General features: G+C 42.0%; 2 protein-coding genes across 2 annotated transcripts; both read right to left on the reverse strand.

Moving 5' to 3' along the window:
• Positions 1–498: 498 nt before the first annotated feature.
• On the reverse strand, positions 499–3,611 carry LOC131310966 (glucuronoxylan 4-O-methyltransferase 3-like). Its single transcript, XM_058338248.1, has 2 exons — positions 3,033–3,611; positions 499–909 (listed from the first exon to the last, which is right to left on the reverse strand). Exons 1-2 carry the CDS (start codon positions 3,282–3,284, stop codon positions 517–519), a joined length of 645 nt encoding a protein of 214 aa, XP_058194231.1. The 5' UTR covers positions 3,285–3,611; the 3' UTR covers positions 499–516.
• Positions 3,612–20,858: 17,247 nt separating this feature from the next.
• LOC131311939 (glucuronoxylan 4-O-methyltransferase 3-like) lies at positions 20,859–24,344 on the reverse strand. The gene is made up of 2 exons (XM_058339592.1): positions 23,581–24,344; positions 20,859–21,643 (listed from the first exon to the last, which is right to left on the reverse strand). The coding sequence occupies exons 1-2, from the start codon at positions 24,112–24,114 to the stop codon at positions 21,251–21,253; spliced, it is 927 nt and encodes a 308-aa protein (XP_058195575.1). The 5' UTR covers positions 24,115–24,344; the 3' UTR covers positions 20,859–21,250.

A 24,344-nucleotide genomic window follows, 5' to 3' on the forward strand; every position in this document is an offset into this window, starting at 1 on the left:
GTGTAAATTCTGCAAATGAGTGTGAATTCTGAGAAGTGTTAATTCTTAAGGGTTTGAATTTGGGAGGTGTGAATTCTTGGGGCTTGAATTCTTCAAAATGATGTGAATTCTAGGAGAGTAAAAAGTGACCAGGGCAAAATAGTAAAAACATCTTAAAAAAGGGTCTCGATGGAATAGCACTACAAAAAAGGGTTTAGAGGGGATAGGAGGAAAAAAATAGGGCTGGCCGGTAATTTCCTGTTGTTTTTTTGACCTTTGTAGACCTTTGGGTGTTTTGGGCTTTGTTATTCAGGTGTATCTTCTAATTTTTTGTTGGATCCCCTTTCCTTTTTTTCTGTTTTTAATAAAATTTCATCTTTTGCCGATAAAAAAACTTAGAAGCATTGGGTTCAAATCTCACTATACTCGAGATAGTGTTGCAAACGGTGATTTATACCCCATGTGACCATGCCTCCTTCTTCTCTCCCTAGATATAAAGAGAGAGAGAGAGAGAGAGAGAGAGGGGAGAGAGAGAGTCTAGGGGCAAAAGGGTCTGCCAGAGCGAGCCCTATGACTGGGAATGGTGAAGTGCCCGATCCTCCCTTCTTGCTCTATCAAGTAGCCTTCACACAAGAATGCCTTGGAGAACTTATCCTCCACAACCCTGTCGATATTGTGAACAAACACGTCGGTCTCGCCCTCCTCTCTGTTCCTAGCCATGAGTCCAGCAGTGTAGATGGCAGTCATCCTCCCAGGAGGCCCATCGTGGTACCCAGTTGGTGCATCGACCATGATCAAGTCCCAATCAATGTCGTACACCTCACTTGGAAACCTTTTCAGGGCTAGCTCACACCTTGATTCCCTAGGATCCACCACAGCCTTGCAATCCTCCCTCTTTCCAACCTCCATCAGTTCATCTGCTTCAGTTACCTGATTAATTTCACTGAGCATTTTAAGTCACATATCCGTCAAACACGTACCATACATAATTCCCAACAAATATGCCTAGAGATGTCAAAATTAATTATTTTACGGAACCCGGCTCCGTTCGGGTTTGAACTGCAAGAAGCAATCACATCTCGATCGTTCATCTTATTTACATTTTTAGTGTTATATACAAAAAACAAATGAAATTTTTTCAAGTCAATGACGTCTTCGTTGTGTAGTCGATCTTTCCATTTTGTTTTAGAATACATGTTCGCCCTACTAGGTTAAAATTTTGGTTCCTGTCAGTTTGACATCTTGATTGGATCAGAGATGCTCTTGAATTATTGTTCTCGTATTCTTGTTTCTTATATGAAAAAAAGCATAAAGATGTACTTGCGAACTCATTGAAAACAAAGAGATAAAATCACAAATGAGGAGTTATTTGAAAACAGTTGCATTGAGTTGGTGTGTTATGTCAGTTTGACATCTTGATTGAGAGTGTGTTCTACCAACAAAAATAAATATATTTTTTAATTAAAAATAATGTATTGTGAAAGAATTGACCTGTTTCGTAAAACCAAAAAAAAATATTTTAAAAAAAATAACCTTAGCAGGGGGGAGATGCTCTTTTTCAATGAGTTGGCAATTACCATGCATCTTAGAGTATCCACAGTGGAATAAGCAAAACCAAAATATTATTAAAGTTAGCAATATTTGCTTAAAAAATTACTTACATTGGAATAATCAAACTTAGCAACATCTTAATAATTCATTAAATTTTGACCTTTGAATAATCAAAATTAGCAACCTTTTTCCAATACCAAATTAAGTGATCCCCACATTTTTTCAATCAAGTACACCGATCATTACACACAAATCTTCTTTCTCTCAACAATTTTTTCAAAAAATAATTTTAAAAAACTATTTTTTTCAGAATTAAAAAAAAATCTGTCTTCTTATGAACTTAAAAAAAAAAAAAAAAGTTTCTTCAATTTTTTTTAAAATTGTAATTAAACAAAACTGTTTTTTTTTACACAATTTTTTTTTCATAAACTATTTTTTTATTCCACTGTTTTTCACTTAAACTGTTTTTTTTTTCAAGAACAGATATTTTTTTTTTATAAAAACTGTTTTAACATAAACAGTTTTTTCAAAAACTAGTTTTCAAAAGATATACGTGAAATAAAGGGGAAAATTTTGGAGAATACTGAGGGAATGAAACAATTAATGGTTCCATTGGTTTTAATTATGAGGAAAAAATAACCAATGTGAAATTTGACATTGCTAACTTTAACAACCTCTAAATATGGATAATTAAAATCTGATGTGGCATGTTTTGATTATTCAATTTTCCTTATTCCACTGCGAATGCTCTTAACATGGGTTTTCAGAGCATACGCAATACATTTATCAACAATTACCTAACCATTATATCTTTTGATAAAAATTTCACATATTTAGCTCACTTGTAAAGCAGAGCTTGGCCAACCACACCACTAAATTAATCTCTCTGTAAATGATGCATGCCCAATTTGGATGAATGGTGACTAACCATTTTTAAAATGACGTATGCCCAAATTATTTTCTAAAATGAATGCAACACCTCCACAAAGCAGATTAGGGGTTTGTTTGGAACCTACAGAAAAGAAAATAAAAGAAAGAAAACGAAAATTATTTTCCTCAAAGTTTCCTTTCCCTTTTCATTTTTTTTTTCTCACAAGTTTCAAACATTCCGTAAGGGTTCGTTTGAAACTTGAGAAAATGAAAAGAGAAGAAAATATGTAAAAAAAAATTATTTCTCATGTTTGGTCAAAGAAGAAAGAGTGAGAAGAAAATATTACCATTTTTTTTTGGAACTTAGGAAAAGTGAGAGAAAAAAAAATGAAAGTTAAAAAAATTTCCCTCCAATTATTTAGATCAAAGAGAAATAGGAGAGAAAATAAAGAATTGAAGTTTTGTAAATAGTGAAATTTTCCTCACATTTTCTTTTCCCTCACTTCCCTAAGTTCCAAACAAAACCATTTTCCTCACATTCTCCGCCTCAACCATTTCACTTCCTTCTCACAAGTTCCAAACAGGCCGCAAATAGTTAGCATTAATGGAACCAAGCCAACAATGTGTCAAACCTTGGTATTATAAACCACATGGTAAGACTCCAAACTGGGCAACTGCTTCGTAATCTGATCGACCCACGATTTGTCTTCCTCGAGAAAGACAATGCGGCCGCCGTGGTTGAGCGCAATCCACATGAGGCTGTCGCGTCCCAGTCCGAAGACCAAGAAGTTGCACGGAGACTTCCTCTGGAGGACCCTGAGTGAGACCAAGACCTCCTTCTTCGTCTGCTGCGGCGTCACGTTGGAGGTTGCGTAGTGGACCATGGCTTCCGCCAGGGAAGGTGAGATCTTGTTGCATGTTAGTGGTGGCGTAACAGTAGTGGGGATTTCAATTGGTGGGCAATCTGTGGAAGATTTTTGTGATTATTCTTCTTGTGGGGAATCGTCATTTGTGGATGAGTTGTTTGATGATGAGGTGCTGATGGGTACTGGAGATTGGTAATTTGATCTTAGGATCAAGAAGAGGAGGAAGAGGCAGGCGAGGCAGATGAGGATGAGCTTGAGGTTGATGTTGGTCGACATGTAGTTCTGGGTTTTGGATCTCATCTTGGTTTTCTTGATCCTTTACACACACACACACACACACACACACACACACAGAGATGGGATGGGATGGGATGGGATTTTGGAGCTATAGCCTATCTGGGAGCTTGGTAGTTGGTATAGTACATTGCTGGGATAGCGACGGAGCTATAGCCTATCTGGGAGCTTGGTAGTTGGTATAGTACATTGCTGGGAGCTTGGTTGTTGGTATAGTACATTGCTGGGATAGCAATGGAGCTATAGCCTATCTGGGAGCTTGGTAGTTGGTATAGTACATTGCTGGGATATTGCTAGTATAGTCCAGGGTGCATTGAAGAAAGAGATTGGATGATGAGTGGGGAGAGAGGGAAGGAGTATAGTAAGGCATTTCTTCTTCTTAGATTTCGAGATGGTACGTACTAATTAATGGGATTGGTAGAACGATCTTTCGGTGGGTACCTTAACGGTAGTACCAGCCTTGTTGCATACCGCTCCCAAATTTCTAAACTTTTACCGGAAGACATGCAATTTTGAGATTAAAAAATGAAATACATTCGGATATAATTTTTTGAATTTCTTTGCACCATATTAAAGGGCTCGTGAGATACTTTAATTTGGTATAAAGAAACTTTAAAAATGATGCTCGAAAGTACATAATTTTTCGATTTTAAAATTGCACGATTTTTTTCATAGAACGGATAATTTGGGAGGACGCGGGGGGGCTGCGTGCTGCTGCCTCAATTTTGAGGCCCACCCCGGTCTCGCTCCGATGATCTGAATCGTTCACTTTGTAGAGCTCGTCGAGTAGAACAACTTTGCAAAAAATCAACTTAATTGGATATCATTAAGTACCTGATCGGAGCCCATATAACTCTTAGTCCATGGGTTACAGTGGATTTGATCCAGTGTTTCGGATCCATTCTTTTTAAGATAAAAAGGTTCCGATCAAATACTTAATGATATCCAATTAAGCTGATTTTTTGCATAGTTGTTCTACTCGACGAGCTCTACGAAGTGAACGTTTCCGATCATCGGATCGAGACCGAAGTAGACCCCGAATTCAGGGACCCTCCCTCCAATTTGGGACGGAGGAGGGAGTAAATACCAAAGTGTCTGCTCTGTCCTATATACTCCCTCCGTCCCATAATATTTGTCCGGTCCGCAAAATGGAGATATAAAAATAATACAATTTTTGTAAGAAAAGTTGGAAAAAATTTCAACAATTTACTAGATCTTGACGAGTTCTTTTAACTTATGAAAAAAAATTGAATTTTTTCTTGAAAGAAATACATTATTTTATAGTCCTCGTTTTGCGGACCGGACAAATATTATGGGACGGAGGAAGTATACAGTTCAAAGTGGAATAATGGTTTCCACTATTCCAGCAAGCCACAGCAGATCTAGATAACCTAATCATGTGATCACTTGCTGACACAGAAGCAAAGATTCAGGAGAAAGGGTGACTTGAAAGGGATGAGAAAAATACGTCCATTGTCGAGCATCCGTAACAGGATTTGATATATTTATGTGTTAAAATATTCTTTAAAAGGTGTATTAGAATAAAAATGGGTCTCACAAGTGTATATTAGACATTGATAACATAGACATCTGTTAGAACATTCAGAATAAGTTTGGTAAATTTGTATGTTAAAATGTTTGTTATGATAAAAATGGGTCTCACAAATGTATATTAGAAGTAGTGAATATTTATATTTTATAATTGAAGTTTGAATTATAGAGGTGGAACCCATTTATTGTTTGCTAGCATATTTGCCAAACTTGTCACTGTAGACACCCCATTCTGGACTGTCCAGATAATGTTATTTGTCGATCTTTTATTTCCCCAATGATGATTATAGTCGAAAACAGATCAAAGACAAGGGTGTGCTTAAGCCTTGAGCGTCCAAAACCCATTTCAAACCTTTCAAACCAGAGCCAAACGGCCCCAGCAAAACCCAACTGGCATACGCCAGTGTCTTGGTGACGTACGCCAGTAAGCTTCCACGTGTCAGTCATCGACCAGTGGTCCAGCTTATACTGGCGCACGCCAGTAAGAAATGGCGCACGCCAGTCAAACCCAGTCAAATCAACTTTATTCAGCCACTTGGGCGGGACTTTTGTGCCACCCTGACGTCGGCCACAGTGTCCCTGATGATTGCTTTCGGCAGGGGCGTCCCCTCTCTCTCCTACACCCCCCATCAACTAGTCCCATGCATTTAATGCATGGAAGGCCTCTTTTGTTCCTAAGACCAGCCAAACAAGGCCTGACCTTAACTGATCTCAGTCCATTTCCCCTCTATATATACTCCCCTCTCCCACTCTTGCAAAGGGTTACCAAGTTCACAAAGGGTTAGCCACATTAAGAAGGTGCCATCTCTCTTCTTCTCCTTTCTCCAAGCTTTCTATCTCCTTTCATCCATTGAAAGAGAAGAAAAGGTCATACACTTCCACACATCCTGCTGGAACCCAGTCATCATATAAGCCACCATCTTCAACCCTCAAGTTCAAAAACAACCACCAAACCACAATACTAAGAGGTATACCACCTTTGTGTTCTTTTCTGTTTTCAACTCCTGAGGGGGGTCAGTAAGGCCCAGGCTAGTAGATAATACTAGTTCTGGCCTTAAACAGATAAAATACAGCTATCGTATGTGATGATACATGGCGCACGCCAGTTTACAAAGGCCGTACGCCAGTCATGGCAATATGGGCACAACTGGCGTGGGGATCATGAATCGTCATTCCTTTTGTTTTATCTTTCTGTCGATCACCTTAGCATGCTAATAACCAGTTTACTGCTTTCCATATTTAGAATTGTTTAGTGGTGGCATCCTATCTTGTTCATTTTTGTCATGTAAAGGCCTCTGGGATCCTTCTGGTCATGTTCCAGAACCCAGATGATGCAAAGCCAAACACTGGAATCAAAGGCAAAGTGGCGTACGGCAGTAATATACTGGCGTACGGCAGTAGGCTTCTGGGTCCAGTGACTGGCCCTTGCATCTGAAGCGTAAGATAGGCCTATCTTCTGTCCCACACTGTTTTGGGGTGTTCTGCTTTCTTTCATGGCCTAAAGCCATTCATTTTGCCTGTGACTGTGTATATTCTGCTATATTAAACTGCGTGGTTTGCCCTGGGTGTGCGCTGGTCCTTTTCCAGAGCCCAGAGGGTTGCAAACAAAGACTGAGAGATCCAACAAGTGGAGTACGCCAGTTTATATGTGGCGTGCGCAGGTTGTATCACCATGTAGTGGCTCGACCAGTGCATGCTGGCAGAATCTGCTCACGTCACCTTGTGACGGCGTACTGCAGTTTGCTCGGGATGCTCAGTGCTTGTTCTCAATCTATACTTAGCATCGCAATCAAATCATTCATAAGCATTTTGTCACATAAACTGCAATTTGTTACCGCTTTCGTCCCCATTAACTGTTCCCCCGCCCTAACTGGCTAAAAAATGATAAAATGAGAGAAAAATGCAAAGGTTTTCATGAAATGCCCGAGTAGAGACCGATCTCCGGATTGGGCGAGAGGGGGTGCCATAAAACCCTTCCCCTCTCGTAACCTGGCTCCCGAATCTCAGATATCGAAGGTGACGACGGACCGGTCTACGCCTTTTCAAAATCAAACAAACGTGGCAAAAACGTTTTCGAGTTCGGTTCCTTGGGTGTTCCTACCGCTAAAACCCGAGTGGCGACTCTGAATCGAGGCGTTTCGCCGCGCATTTTCAAAAGAGGGCCGCGCCCAGTCTTTAAAAAGGGAACCCAAAGATCGAGCGATTTTCGGGGCGCGTGCCCACAGTGGCGACTCTGCTGGGGACATTGCGTTGGTTGATGTTTGGCAATTAAAACATAACTGAACAATTCTCAAAAGCTTGTCAAAACAGTACGCTTCGCGCTGCTGAAGAACGGAATGGTAACGTAACAGGATCTCAGCATCCGACCAATCCGGACTGGGGCTGTTTGCTATTGTTCTCTTGTGTAGTTTTCTCCAAGTATCAATTAACAAAAGTGAGCCAAGCTTCAAAAGGGCATTTGTTTTCAAAAGCGCTGCATTTTCTCTCATTGAATCATTCTTCGGCATTCTCCGTTCGTATCGATGGTTGGTCAGCCCCGTTGAGGTGTTTTGGGTAACCGGCACAGTTTACTGGAGCCCGGGGTCCTCGAACGCCCAACAACCTTGGACGATGATGAGTCGTACTACCGTTCGACCATTGCTTTGCTCCACGCGTTGCAATGGGAGGTATATCGCGGCTCTAGTCAGAGGAACCCCTTTAAGCCAAAATCGGCCTCTACAGCGTTTACAAAGCACTAGAACCTTTCAACATAAGACAGGAACCCACAGGGTAGGATTACTTGTTTCTAACCCCATATCCTGTCTATGTGTTACCGCTTTCCTTATCGCATGCTTGTACATTCATTCGTGACCGTTTTTGCGTAGGAGCATGCTAGGGCGGCTTCTAGGATATCTTTTGTCGAGTCTGTCTTGCGCCCGTTCGGCGTTGCCTTGGACCGATGACGAGTCGTGCATCTCGATGTTGCACGTTATCAAAAATTTTCAAGTCCTTAATCAATGAGACTTCGGGAAATCAATACTTTCTAAGTCTTTATCTAACGCCCGATCGAGGTTTCAAACTGAAAAGCTAGGAACAACGGAGAGGATGTCGTGATGCTTACACCGCTCAGGCTCCAGCACAGTGCTGCTTATGCCACTTTGGTTACAGTATCACGCCATCTACACTGAGTCATTCCGAGCTCAAAACTTTGAAACTTCGAGAAGGGAAAAGTCAAAGGCTTAGGCTGTTTTGGCATCTCTTAGTGACAGTCGATTCAATCAAGGATACACCGTCGAAAAGAAAATCCGAGGAAATTAGGCAACTGTCCGAGTATCGTAGGGCAGACTCTCTCTAGCTCTAGAGTCTAGGAGGACACCGACGACAATGACATGCGCATTGCATTCCTTCAAATTCTTTCAAAAGCTTGCTGCAGGAACGCCACTGAGTTCTCATTTACTTTACTGTCAAAAGCTCTAGGCCATTTCACTGAAGGAGAGAGCCAAACCTACTTGGGAGCGTCTGCCAGGGCTATTTCACTGTCACTTCCAAAGCCATATCGCCCTCCTCAATCATCAATCCAAAATGGCAGCACAAACAGAGCTGGCTGAGCTGAAGAGGTTTGTTCAAGAAATGAACCAGAAAATGGACAAACAAATGGCTATGGTCCAGGGATTGGTTGACCTCTTTACCACCATAGCCCCGCAGCCAGATATGGGGCTAATCAAGGAATCCTCTCAAGCTTACCACACTCCTGCGGTCGGAACCAAGCAGTGCTCGAAGGACATGTTCAAAGACCTGGTTAAGTTTCATGAAGCCAGGACTCACCCGAAGGAGAATGTTAGATCCTTGTTCGAAGCCAACGCCGAAAGGGAGGATATGCGCGGCAAAGAAATCAATCCCAAAGGCAAAAGAGTGCATCATGTTCCTCAATCTGGTCGTCGGAACCCACCAAGGACCTTTTCCCGCTTCTCCACACCTTTGTCCTCGGTTTATGAGAAGCTCATCGAAGCTGGCTTCCTCAAGCCACTCCTTCCAACTCCTTCGCCTCGAACATTCCCGGCATCCTACAACCCAAACGCCTATTGTGCTTTCCATCAAATGCCAGGCCATCTCACCGATGCTTGCTTCCGCCTTCGACATGAAATTCAAAATCTCATTGATAGTGGCACCATTCAAGCTCCACTCCCATCAAAGCCCAGCGTCATATCCAACTTCATGCTCCAACACGGTTCAAACCCATGTGTTAACCAGATATCCATCAACTCTACTCAAATCAACTCAAGCTCCACTCAAATCAAACCTAGCTCCACCATATTCAACCCAACCCTTTTCATTAGCCCAGAAAATCAAACCAAGCCAATTTTGTCTCTCCCATCCGAACCCGAGGTTAACCTGATGGCCATAGGTGCGGTCGAGGTCCTTACCGCTGATACCTGGGTTGACAGTGATGAGCAGTCTACAAAGGAGGAACTCAAGAGGAAGCTTAATCAATCAAAGGAGAAAACGGACTGGCTCGGATCCTTCAAACATGAGAATTTAGGGCTGTTGTTCAAGGAGTTCTCTCAAGTGGGTTTGGACGAAGAAGCTGAAGAAGCCGAAGTGCTGTTGCTTGAGCCTGTTGTCCTCTAGCTCCCACCTCTCTGCGAGGAAGTCAAGGGTAACTATAAAAGTTGCATTTTCAAAATCGCGTCTCTTTTGCATTGACACTGTTGAGTATGAGTCTGACATAGTGTCTGTCAAGTCGTCTAAATCTAGCTCTGAGTCGGAGTTTGTGCTTCTTGGCCCTCCATGTCGTAGCTTTTATTCTCAAATTGAGTCTTTTTGCTGTACTTGGCAATCCCGAGGGTTCTTATGATATGCATTATCCCGCTTTTAAATACTTTGCTGGCTTTTGAATAAACCGTGTCGACCCCGACGACGAAGGGATAGATTTCGATGGGATCATCCCTAAGGAAATGTGTTCCCTCGCCGAAAGGGAAGACGAAAGGCATGCTTAGCCTCTAAAAAGAAGAAGTAATTTCAAATAAACTTGAAAGATGGGGCAGACCCCCGGATGGTTCAAATTGGTTCAGCGCTGTCCCCATAGGAGTATTGCGCCCGTTGAGACTTGTTCAAAGAATTCAACAATATCTTAGCATGGTCTCACAAAGCCACGCTTGGCGTTGATCATGGGATAAAGAAGTATCAAGTCCCCTGCCGCCGGATGCCAAGCCAGAAAGCAGAAGCTCAGAAGGCTCCAGGCCTCGTACCATGCTCAAAATAATAACAACAGTGTTCCATCAAACACACATTAAAGAGGTACAAAAGTGGCCTGGAGCGAGGCATTCCCAATTGTAGCAGTCAGGACCCTTTCACTATCAAAGCCGTTCTATCTGGGGCTACAATCAAAGATCATCGACCTCGACGGTAGCACATCAATACCTCGGTCAACATGGATCAACACAAGTGTTGCTTTTTCCTGAGAGAAGCTCGTTGGACTGAAAACCCCAAGGGTGGGCAGTTCCAAGCAAAAGTCAGAGCAGCCTGCTAGACCGAAAACCTATGAAGGCGGTCTAGGCAAAAGTTGGCAAAAAGTCGAAAGCTCGCTAGACCGAAAACCTGAAAAGGCGGTACTAGGCAAAAGTTAGAGCATAAAAAGAGAGGTAGAACACACGAGTGAACCTTTGCCTGAACTACGTTTTGACCTGATTCCCAGAAAGGGATACGTAGGCAGTCTCTCTTCGAGGCTCGGTCATACTCTATCAATTGGATCCAAGGTTGACGTTTTGGTGCACATCAAGGGTCAAGAAAGGTCGAGAACAAGACAAGCCGAAGTGCTGACTGGTAGACTGAAGTCCATTGATTCATTGGAGAATCAGAAGGGGGAAGCCATTCGTCTTTCAAGTTTAATGCAAACTGCTATTTCAATTTTAAAGCTGAGCAAAAGCCTTAAAATATTTTGAAGCATCAAAAACAGAACGAAATGCTTATGAGGCCTAACGGCTCACAGTTTATTCTAAGTTCAGCAAACGTTTATTTTAAGCAGCTGCAGCAGCTTTGCAATCTCGCGCGCTAGTTTGAGACTCACACGCACTCGTACAAAAGTGATGCGCGTTGATCTCAAGCATGCGCGCGCTTCTTCATTTCCTGCATCAGACAGCAGTAGGCAGCCATCACGCCTAACAAAGATTTTTGGCCGCTCGGGGGCACATTTCAAATTCAAAGCACCTCAAATCTCGTTGAAGGGGCTTTTACCAAGTCTTGTCATGCTGTGCGAGTCATATGGTCCTAATGTGGCTGCACAGGGGTGTTGGTGTCAGTCCGGGCCTATATGAGTCATCATTTGTGTCTTTTGTCCATCTTTGCGACACTTTTCAAGTTTTTCAATCGATTGTCATATCGGGATGCTTTTCCTAGTTTTACCAATTTGTACAGGTCAATGTACATTTATTGGACCTTATGCAAAGTGTCAGTTTCACCTGTCTAAGGGATACTGTGAATTTTGGCACATTAATGCCCAAAATTTCATTGTTTTCCATATGTTTAGGAGTTCGTGACATATCCGGGGCTCTTCTTCCTTTCTCATTTGAGCTAGGCGAGTCTGTACATATGTGTATGTTTGTCGATTCAGTTCACTTGTCAATGCAAATTAGATATTAGCGGTTGGTTTCTGCATTCTTTTAGACATTCTCAAAAGAGAGTCAAATAAACTGAAAAATGCAATTTACATTGCTACTCTACCATTTGTAATCCGCAAGTAGTGGAATCTTGTGAGCAGCGGGGGCATGTCGGCTCAGGGCCAAGCAAAGCTTATCTATGGGGCTCATTCGCCCAAGCATCAAAGGAAAAGGGCACGTCGACCCAATGCCACTCCTAAATGTCAACTGGGGCAGGCCAGTCCGCTCAACGTCTATCTATCTAAGGACACATCTCAGAAGCAAAGGACAGTAAAGTAAAGAGGCTCAATGGTAGTCCTCAGTGGTAGAGCTCAGCCTCGTTCTCGTCGTTGTCGTCACTCTTGATCTCCTTGAGTACCTGGGGCTCCTATCCCATCCGCCTCTTCTGAGGAGGCTTTCGCTGATGGACTCTTTCTCTCTCACTCTCTCTTAATCTCTTAGACTACTCTCTCTGAACCTCTGAAAACTCTTTGGCGCGAGCCACCCTTTCTATGGGCCTTTCTTTCAACTGCACACCTCTAGCCACTGGTTATCTATTGCTCTCGTGTCTCTGAGCTGTGGCTAAGGTGATAGTACCACTTTCTGTAACTCTTGTTTATGTGGCCATCCTAGGCCATCAATCCTCTAGAGGCCGCCCTAGTCTGCCCTTGCATTTTCAATTTATGCATTCAATTCCGTACATATCATTGCATATTGTATATCAACTGTTGAAAACAGGGAAAATCTATCCAGTGTCAAAGCATGCCTGTCCAGTATCGAAAGCAGCAAGTAATCAGGATTTTGGGGGTTCATACATGGGATCTAACCACTACTGGAACTGGAGCCGAAGCCGCTGCTCTGGGAAAGTGCAAATTGTAAGGGGGGGGGTGCCACATGTTGTTCTCCTTATCTATTTTTCCATGACAAATGTCGAGCACACAGCCTCACTGTCCCGCTCCACTAGCACCTGGAACACACTTTGGCAATCAGAATACAAATTCAAAGCAACAATGGGTTGTGCTACCCGTCTCAATCAAATCGACGACGATCAGCCACGTCGTCCTTCTCAAATCAAATCGACGACGATCAACCATATCGTCCTTTTCAATCCTTCAACGACGATCAGCCATGTCGTCCTTCTCAAATCAAATCAACGACGATCAGCCATGTCGTCCCTTCTCAAATCAAATCAACGACGATCAACCATATCGTCCTTTTCAATCCTTCAATGACGATCAGCCATGTCGTCCTTCTCAAATCAAATCAACGACGATCAGCCATGTCGTCCCTCTCAAATCAAATCAACGACGATCAGCCATGTCGTCCTTTTCAATCAAATCAACGACGATCAGCCATGTCGTCCCTCTCAATCAAATCAACGACGATCAGCCATGTCGTCCTTCTCAATCAAATCAACGACGATCAGCCATGTCGTCCCTCTCAAATCAAATCAACGACGATCAGCCATGTCGTCCTATTCAATCAAATCAACGACGATCAGCCATGTCGTCCCTCTCAATCAAATCAACGACGATCAGCCATGTCGTCCCTCTCAATCAAATCAACGACGATCAGCCATGTCGTCCCTCTCAAATCAAATCAACGACGATCACCCATGTCGTCCTTTTCAATCAAATCAACGACGATCAGCCATGTCGTCCTTCTCAATCAAATCAACGACGATCAGCCATGTCGTCCTTCTCAATCAAATCAACGACGATCAGCCATGTCGTCCTTCTCAATCAAATCAATGACGATCAGCCATGTCGTCCCTTCCCAAATCAAATCAACGACGATCAGCCATGTCGTCCCTCTCAATCAAATCAACGACGATCAGCCATGTCGTCCCTCTCAAATCAAATCAACGACGATCAGCCATGTCGTCCTTTTCAATCAAATCAACGACGATCAGCCATGTCGTCCCTCTCAATCAAATCAACGACGATCAGCCATGTCGTCCTTCTCAATCAAATCAACGACGATCAGCCATGTCGTCCTTCTCAATCAAATCAACGACGATCAGCCATGTCGTCCCTCTCAAATCAAATCAACGACGATCAGCCATGTCGTCCTTTTCAATCAAATCAACGACGATCAGCCATGTCGTCCCTCTCAATCAAATCAACGACGATCAGCCATGTCGTCCCTCTCAAATCAAATCAACGACGATCAGCCATGTCGTCCTTTTCAATCAAATCAACGATGATCAGCCATGTCGTCCTTCTCAATCAAATCAACGACGATCAGCCATATCGTCCTTCTCAATCAAATCAATGACGATCAGCCATGTCGTCCCTTCCCAAATCAAATCAACGACGATCAGCCATGTCGTCCCTCTCAAATCAAATCAACGACGATCAGCCATGTCGTCCTTTTCAATCAAATCAACGACGATCAGCCATGTCGTCCCTCTCAATCAAATCAACGACGATCAGCCATGTCGTCCTTCTCAATCAAATCAACGACGATCAGCCATGTCGTCCTTCTCAATCAAATCAACGACGATCAGCCATGTCGTCCTTTTCAATCAAATCAACGACGATCAGCCATGTCGTCCTTCTCAATCAAATCAACGACGATCAGCCATGTCGTCCTTCTCAATCAAATCAACGACCTTCCCAAATCAAATCAACGACGATCAGCCATGTCGTCCTTCTCAATCAAATCAACGACGATTAGCCATGTCGTCCCTCTCAATCAAATCAACGATGATCAGCCATGTCGTCCCTCTCAATCAAATCAACGACGATCAGCCATGTCGTCCTATCGTCTTTTCAATCAATCAACAATGATCAGAATATCGTCTTTTCAATCAATCAACGATGGTTCAACGAGTCGTCCTTCCGTGATGACCCACCGTCTCAAATCAACGATGGTTCAACGAGTCGTCTTCAGTGATGACCCGCCGTCTCAAATCAACGATGGTTTAACGAGTCGTCCTTCAACGATGACCCACCGTCTCAAATCAACGATGGTTTAACGAGTCGTCCTCAACGATGACCCACCGTCTCAAATCAACGATGGTTCAACGAGTCGTCCTCAACGATGACCCACCATCTCAAATCAACGATGGTTCAACGAGTCGTCCTCAACGATGACCCACCGTCTCAAATCAACGATGGTTCAACGAGTCATCCCTCAGCGATGACCCACCGTCTCAAATCAACGATGGTTTAACGAGTCGTCCTTCAGTGATGACCCACCGTCTCAAATCAACGATGGTTCAACGAGTCGTCCTTCAGTGATGACCCACCGTCTCAAATCAACGATGGTTGAACGAGTCGTCCTTCAGTGATGACCCACCGTCTCAAATCAACGATGGTTCAACGAGTCGTCCTCACCGATGACCCACCGTCTCAAATCAACGATGGTTCAACGAGTCGTCCTCACCGATGACCCACCGTCTCAAATCAACGATGGTTCAACGAGTCGTCCTTCAGTGATGACCCACCGTCTCAAATCAACGATGGTTCAACGAGTCGTCCTTCAACGATGATCCACCGTCTCAAATCAACGATGGTTCAACGAGTCGTCCTCAACGATGACCCACCGTCTCAAATCAACGATAGTTCCCGAGTCATCCTCAACGATGATCCATCATCCATGTTCAACGATGGTCCATCCATTCTGTATGACTACCTCTATTTCAGACCAGCTTAGAGCACATTTTCCAGCAGTCCTATTGCTCTGTCTCGGATGGTCCTTGATAAGGAGATTGGCTCTGATTCCCAACAGATGGAATTTAACCTCCCTGACGCGACCTACCCGTGATTGTTGGAGTTCTTTGTGTGCCGGATAAGGTTTGGTCCCCAACAACGTTCATCATTCCGCGATTAAACCATTTCCCCAAGCAGAGTCAAATCAACGACGGTCTGCCCGTCCAACTCTCAACTCAACGACGGTTCGCCCGTCCACTTTCAAATCAAACGAGCGACGGTTTGCCCGTCCAACTTCAAATCAACGACGGTCCACCCATCCAAATCCGAATCAACGACGGTCCATCCGTCCAAAATCAAATCAACGACGATCCACTCGTCCAAATCCAAATCAACGACGGTCCATCCGTCCAAATTCAAATCAACGACGATCCACCTGTCCAAATTCAAATCAACGACGATCCACCTGTCCAAATTCAAATCAACGACAATCCACTCGTCCAAATTCAGATCAACGACGGTCCACCCGTCCAATTTCAAATCAACGACGATCTATCCGTCCCACAGTCTTTTTCCCCAACAGAGTCGATGCTGTTGCAAAAAAGATTGTTCCCCAGGAGAGTCCGCATTGTGTGATCTATCCGTCAAAGACAACAAAGCAGCGGTCTGTCCGCCCCAACTTCAAATCAAACAGGTTCTTTAAAAATTTACGTATTCTGGATAGCCTTGAAGAGGGTGTCTAGAAAACCTTTGACGTTACTTGTCTTCAGTCAATGGTGTTTCAAGTGCCGTCAAAGGGGGGCTTCTGTAGACACCCCATTCTGGACTGTCCAGATAACGTTATTTGTCGATCTTTTATTTTCCCAATGATGATTATAGTCGAAAACAGATCAAGGACAAGGGTGTGCTTAAGCCTTGAGCGTCCAAAACCCATTTCAAACCTTTCAAACCAGAGCCAAACGGCCCCAGCAAAACCCAACTGGCATACGCCAGTGTCTTGGTGACGTACGCCAGTAAGCTTCCACGTGTCAGTCATCGACCAGTGGTCCAGCTTATACTGGCGCACGCCAGTAAGAAATGGCGCACGCCAGTCAAACCCAGTCAAATCAACTTTATTCAGCCACTTGGGCGGGACTTTTGTGCCACCCTGACGTCGGCCACAGTGTCCCTGATGATTGCTTTCGGCAGGGGCGTCCCCTCTCTCTCCTACACCCCCCATCAACTAGTCCCATGCATTTAATGCATGGAAGGCCTCTTTTGTTCCTAAGACCAGCCAAACAAGGCCTGACCTTAACTGATCTCAGTCCATTTCCCCTCTATATATACTCCCCTCTCCCACTCTTGCAAAGGGTTACCAAGTTCACAAAGGGTTAGCCACATTAAGAAGGTGCCATCTCTCTTCTTCTCCTTTCTCCAAGCTTTCTATCTCCTTTCATCCATTGAAAGAGAAGAAAAGGTCATACACTTCCACACATCCTGCTGGAACCCAGTCATCATATAAGCCACCATCTTCAACCCTCAAGTTCAAAAACAACCACCAAACCACAATACTAAGAGGTATACCACCTTTGTGTTCTTTTCTGTTTTCAACTCCTGAGGGGGGTCAGTAAGGCCCAGGCTAGTAGATAATACTAGTTCTGGCCTTAAACAGATAAAATACAGCTATCGTATGTGATGATACATGGCGCACGCCAGTTTACAAAGGCCGTACGCCAGTCATGGCAATATGGGCACAACTGGCGTGGGGATCATGGATCGTCATTCCTTTTGTTTTATCTTTCTGTCGATCACCTTAGCATGCTAATAACCAGTTTACTGCTTTCCATATTTAGAATTGTTTAGTGGTGGCATCCTATCTTGTTCATTTCTGTCATGTAAAGGCCTCTGGGATCCTTCTGGTCATGTTCCAGAACCCAGATGATGCAAAGCCAAACACTGGAATCAAAGGCAAAGTGGCGTACGGCAGTAATATACTGGCGTACGGCAGTAGGCTTCTGGGTCCAGTGACTGGCCCTTGCATCTGAAGCGTAAGATAGGCCTATCTTCTGTCCCACACTGTTTTGGGGTGTTCTGCTTTCTTTCATGGCCTAAAGCCATTCATTTTGCCTGTGACTGTGTATATTCTGCTATATTAAACTGCGTGGTTTGCCCTGGGTGTGCGCTGGTCCTTTTCCAGAGCCCAGAGGGTTGCAAACAAAGACTGAGAGATCCAACAAGTGGAGTACGCCAGTTTATATGTGGCGTGCGCAGGTTGTATCACCATGTAGTGGCTCGACCAGTGCATGCTGGCAGAATCTGCTCACGTCACCTTGTGACGGCGTACTGCAGTTTGCTCGGGATGCTCAGTGCTTGTTCTCAATCTATACTTAGCATCGCAATCAAATCATTCATAAGCATTTTGTCACATAAACTGCAATTTGTTACCGCTTTCGTCCCCATTAACTGTTCCCCCGCCCTAACTGGCTAAAAAATGATAAAATGAGAGAAAAATGCAAAGGTTTTCATGAAATGCCCGAGTAGAGACCGATCTCCGGATTGGGCGAGAGAGGGTGCCATAAAACCCTTCCCCTCTCGTAACCTGGCTCCCGAATCTCAGATATCGAAGGTGACGACGGACCGGTCTACGCCTTTTCAAAATCAAACAAACGTGGCAAAAACGTTTTCGAGTTCGGTTCCTTGGGTGTTCCTACCGCTAAAACCCGAGTGGCGACTCTGAATCGAGGCGTTTCGCCGCGCATTTTCAAAAGAGGGCCGCGCCCAGTCTTTAAAAAGGGAACCCAAAGATCGAGCGATTTTCGGGGCGCGTGCCCACAGTCACATATGCTAACACACTACTAGATTTAACACACTCTAGCACCCAAGCATTGTGGTACAAAAATTACATTTTTGTTTACTAAGTCTTAGCACACACACAATTAACACACTAGTTAACAAATCCATTACAGATGCTCAAAGAGCATTCATAATGGGTATGCTAACTAATGTTTTAATTGTGTGTGATAAGACTTAGTAAATAAAAATGTATTTTTTGTGCCATAATGCTTGTGTTAGTTTGTGTGCTAGAGTGTGTTAAATCTTACTAATGTATTAGTATATGTGAAAAGTTTAGCAACTATGCTAGCAAACAATAAGTGGGTCTCACCTCTATAATTCAAATTACAATTATAAAATATAAATATCCACTACTCCTAATATACACTTGTCGGACCCATTTTTTATCTTAACAAACATTTTAACATACATATTTACCAAACTCATTGTGAATGTTTTAACACACTTCTATGTTATCAATGTCTAATATACACTTGTGGGACCCATTTTTATCCTAATATATATTTTAACAAATATTTTAACACACAAATATACTAAACCCTACTGCGGATGCTTTTAATTCACACACTTGATCCAATTCTTTGAAATGAAGCAAAAGCTCTTGAGGATTGATAATGGGGACAAGAAAACATAAGATGCATGTTTGGTAGAGAGCCTTTTTTTTTTTTTTTTTCTATCTTTTTGTTTAATGGAAGTCAATCAGGCAGGTGGGATTAGTTGGGGTCACCTTGATATTTTTTGATTTGTGCATTAGTAAAGTAGTGTCTTTTGCGGTTTGTTTATAGTGGCTTTGGTTTGGAGTAAGATTTTGGAAAATAATTTTCTAAGATTTGGGCAATGATGTTGAAGGGATTAGTGGACCTTACTTCACTTTTAGTCTGAGGAATGTTTATTTTTTTTATAGTTTGTCCTTTTTTCACAACCACCTATTACTTCTTCCAAAGTTTTACGCTTGTATAAATCCATTGAGCATGCAAACCACGATTATCCAATTCAAATAATACAAGCCATCAAACATCCTATAGGCACATGCACTGGAGCAACTGTTGACTAGGCCATCACGGTTGATGATCGCTTGCTTGACCAATTTGGTCAGCCATGGCCCATTTTGCCATGGTTATTGATTGCTAGGGGGCTTCTAGCTGTTCAGACCCCGTTCCGTTTTTTTTAAAAATCTTCTTTTTTAAATAGAAGATAATTTCAAACTTCAATATAACGAAAATGAAAAATAATTTTTCAATTTTTTTTACACCTTTTAAAAGATCTTAATGAGATCTATCAAATAAGATTTATATTGATAGAAAAATTATTTGCGTAAACATATGATTTTTGACCTTAAGTACGGCTTGCTTCCTCTTTTCTTTTTCTTTTTTAACTTGAATGGAAGTAGTTTTATTAAAACATCGAGATAGGGCCAACGACGTGATAATCATCAAGAGCTAAGAGTGAAAGTCAAGAGGGAACATTCTCCCACCAACTTTCTCTCCTAACTTCTAAAAGAAAATGCTTCGACCCAAAATGAGCGACATTGTTGCACTTTTTCTCGTGTGAAACGTGAGTGTAATGGGGGCTTGGTTCAATATTCGTAATTATATGCTTCATGGTTGGGCAGTCCAGCTGCTTCTAAAAAATCCACCATCAATATTTCTGTAGAACAATATTGAAATAAGTACTCATTTAAATAAGTACTCCCCTGTCCCATTTTGTTGTGTCTATATTGACTTTTTCAAAATTTAAGGGGACATCATAATTATATTGACTTTTTGTCAATTTTAATATTTTACCCCTTTGACAAAATATTACTATAATTTTGTAAAAAATAAAAATAATTGAACGCAAATTATGGTATCAGAGCAACATCCACAAATAGAAGTCTTGTCATGTCAATCAAGTTTAAATTTTGAATATGGTGGAAAGGAAATGAGGGGTAAAATAATAATATGAACACCAAAAATGAAAAGTTTAATTTGAAACAAACACATCATTTTATGACATCTTAAAAAAGAATAAGGGCATAACAAAGTGTGACGGAGGGAGTATTTATTTTTTGTATTAAAAGTGATGTATTGTGAAAGAATGACATGTCTTGTAAACGAAAAATAAGTACTTAAAAAAATAAGAACATTGATGAAACGGGACTTTTTGGTTACATCAACAACTAAAAAAAAACAGCTCATAAACCTCCTCATGCATACGCTACAATCTATTTCACAAGTATGCATGTCATGCATCTTTGGTTCTTAACCGTTGCAATTGATCGTGTTTTGAAATGCACACATAACACTTGTACAACTGAAGTGAAAATGAAGGGATCTATGAGGTATCTATCCGTGGGGACTTGGGCACACTGTAGTGCAAAGGGTGTAATGCGTGATCTAAGACATCCGCTTGGAAATCAATAATTGAGACTTCTTTAGGCTCTCGCAGATCTGTTTATTGTTGAAATGAAAGTTGAACCATTTATTGTTAAAAGTGGACTGCTCAGATCACGCACTACACTACAGGGTCTCGGTTCTTGTATGTGGCACCACTTATATATCAATGATATTGTTCACGTTCTTATATCACAGCAATTTTTTTTTTATTTTTAAATCAGATATATCACCGCATTTTTTATTCATCGAAAAACTAACAATTCAAAGCAGTTAAGTTAAAGGGGTACTATTACAACCCTCCTATAGTCCTATGTTGGTAAACCCCTTTCATATCATCGGAGAAAGAGAAAAAAAGCAAACTTTTTTTAACAAAAAGAGAAAGTAGTAATTGATTAAAAAAATAAAAGTACAAAAAAAATATCTCCGCATGCGGAGGGAGGGAGAGAGAATGAGCTCTAGCCCAGATGCACTTCGTATTTCTTTGACCCTCCCAACTTAGAAGCATTGGGTTCCCTCCCAACTTGGAAGCATTGGGTTCAAATCTCGTTATAGACAGAGATAGTGTTGCAAACGGTGATTTATACCCCATGTCTCCTTCTCCTCCCCCTAGATATAAAGTAGTGTAATTTCTCACAATATTTGAAGAGAGAGAGAGAGAGAGCCTAGGGGCAAAAGGGTCTGCCAGAGCGAGCCCTATGACTGGGAATGGTGAAGTGCCTGATCCTCCCTTCCTGCTCTATCAAGTAGCCTTCACACAAGAAAGCCTTGGAGAACCTATCCTCCACAACCCTGTCCACATCATGAACAAACACGTCGGTCTCGCCCTCCTCTCTGTTCCTAGCCATGAGTCCAGCAGTGTAGATGGCACTCATCCTCCCAGGAGCCCCATCGTGGTACCCTGTCGGTGCATCGACCATGATCAAGTCCCAATCGATGTCGTACACCTCGCTCGGAAACCCTTTCAGGGCTAGCTCACACCTTGATTCCCTAGGATCCACCACAGCCTTGCAATCCTCCCTCTTTCCAACCTCCATCAGTTCATCTGCTTCAGTTACCTGATTAATTTCACAGAGCATTTTAAGTCACATATCCGTCAAACACGTACCATACATAATTCCCAACAAATATGCCTAGAGATGTCAAAATTAATTATTTTACGGAACCCGGCTCAGTTCGGGTTTGAACTGCAAGAAGCAATAACATCTCGATCGTTAGTCTTAAATTTTTATGATTCAAGTTTGTGGTAAGATACTGTAGTCTATATATACATCATTTAAAATCGAAGATATTTGCAAGCTTGTTGATAATTATCTTCTGATTTTCACAGAGCAAGTGAAATTATATTTGATATTTTAGTTACAAAATTATAAGCTCCATGTTTGTAATTGAGCATCTGATTGAGATACATTACGACTTTTTAGTAGAAAGATTGAGATAAATTACGACTTTTTTGTACTCTACATGCACATGGAAAAAATCTATTATAGTAGTATAATTTTAGTGTGCTATGTAGTTAAAAAAAATTAAGTCCGTAAAGTCTTCGTAGTGTAAATACACGTTGGCCACCACTACCACTAGGTTAAAATTTTGGCTCCTTGCAGTTTTGACATCTTGATTGATCAGAGATGCTCTTAAATTATTGTTCCCGGCCGTATTCTTGTTTGTTTGTTATGATATGAAAAAGTGTACAGAAGGTACTCCTTGCCAACTCAAGAGTTAAAATCACAAATGAGGAGTTGTTTGAAAACATAACTAAAGAGTTGGTGTGTTCTGTCAGTTTGACATCTTGCTTGAGGCAGAGATGCTCTTTTCCAATGACTTGGCAGTTGCCATCTTATCTTAAGATTGGTTTTCAGAGCATGCGCAATAAATTTATCAAACAATTACCTAACCATCATTTCTTTTTTAATTTACGGTGATTTTGGTCGGTTCGATTCGGGATAAAATTTTTAAAGACTAATTCAATTCAATCCAAATATTTTTAGAACAGATCTCGACTGGAGTTGAGTTCGGTTCGGGATGGGATCAATCTGGTCAGAGATTTTGACCTGTCCGAAATATAAAATTTTCATTTAAATTAAAATATAAATATATATGTATGTAAAATATATAAAATAGGTAGTCGATCGGTTCTGTCTGGTAAAAAAATGCGGTCTTACCTAGATTGAAAATCAAACCGATCGGTTGATTTTTTTTAACACTCCTACTTTTTATGACAATTTCACATATTTAGATCACTTGTAAAGCAGAGTTGGCCAACCACACCACACTTCATTAATCTCTCTGTAAATGAAAGATGCAGCCCAATTTGGATGAATGGTGACTAACCATTTTTAAAATGACGCATGCCCAAATTGTTTTTTAAAATGAATGCAACACCTCCACCTCCACAAAGCAGATTAAGGGTTTGTTTGGAATCTACGTAAAAGAAAAGAAAAGAAAGAAAACGAAAATTATTTTCCCTTATTTGGGTTGGGGAGGAAATGAGAAAGAAAATAACGAAGTACTAAAAAATCAAGCACATTACATTTTCCTCAAAGTTTCCTTTCCTTTCCCTTTTCTTTTCTTTATTTTTACCACAAGTTCCAAACAGGTCGTAAGGGTTCGTTTGGAACTTGAGAAAATGAAAAGAGAAAGGAAAATATGTAAAAAAATTCTCTCTTGATTGGTCAAGAAGAAAGTGAGAAGATAATATAAACCATCTTTGTTTGGAACTTAGGGAAAGTAATAGAAAAGAAATGAAAGTTAAAAAAATGTCCCTCCAATTATTTAGATCGGAGAGAAAGAATTCAAGTTTTGCAAATAGTGAAATTTTCCTCCCATTTTTCCCTATTTTTCTCTCATTTTCTTTTCTCTCACTTCTCCTAAGTTCCAAACAAACCATTTTCCTCACATTCTCCTCCTCAACCATTTCACTTCCTTCTCACAAGTTCCAAACAGGCCGCAAATAGTAAGCATTAATTGGAACCAAGCCAATAATATTGTGACAAACCTTGGTATTATAAGCCACATGGTAAGACTCCAAACTGGGCAGCTGCTTCGTAATCTGATCGATCCACGACTTGTCTTCCTCGAGAAATACGGTGCGGCCGCCGTGGTTGAGCGCAGTCCACATGAGGCTGTCGAGTCCCAGCCCGAAGACCAAGAAGTTGCACGGAGACTTCCTCTGGAGGACCCTGAGTGAGACCGAGACCTCCTTCTTCGTCTGCTGCGGCGTCACGTTCGAGGTTGCGTAGTGGACCATGGCTTCTGCCAGGGAAGGTGAGATCTTGTTGCATGTTAGTGGTGGCGTAACGGTAGTGGGGATTTCAATTGGTGGGCAATCTGTGGAAGATTTTTGTGATTGTTCTTCTTGTGGGGAGTCGTCATTTGTGGATGAGTTGTTTGATGATGAGGTGCTGATGGGTACCGGAGATTGGTAATTTGATCTTAGGATCAAGAAGAGGAGGAAGAGGAAGGCGAGGCAGATGAGGATGAGCTTGAGGTTGATGTTGGTCGACATGTAGTTCTGGGTTTTGGATCTCATCTTGGTTTTCTTGATCCTTTACACACATACAGAGAGAGAGAGAGAGAGAGAGAGAGAGAGATATGATGAGATGGGATTTTGGAGCTATATGGGAGCTTGGTACTAGTTGGTATATAGTAGTATATTGCTAGTATAGTTCAGGGTGCATTGAAGAAAGAGATAGAGATAAGGCATTTCTTCTTCTTATTAGATTTCGAGATGGGACGTAATTAATGGGATTGGTAGAACGA

The sequence above is a fragment of the Rhododendron vialii genome, chromosome 12a (genome assembly GCF_030253575.1).
Source record: "Rhododendron vialii isolate Sample 1 chromosome 12a, ASM3025357v1".
Classification (NCBI taxonomy): Eukaryota; Viridiplantae; Streptophyta; class Magnoliopsida; order Ericales; family Ericaceae; genus Rhododendron; species Rhododendron vialii.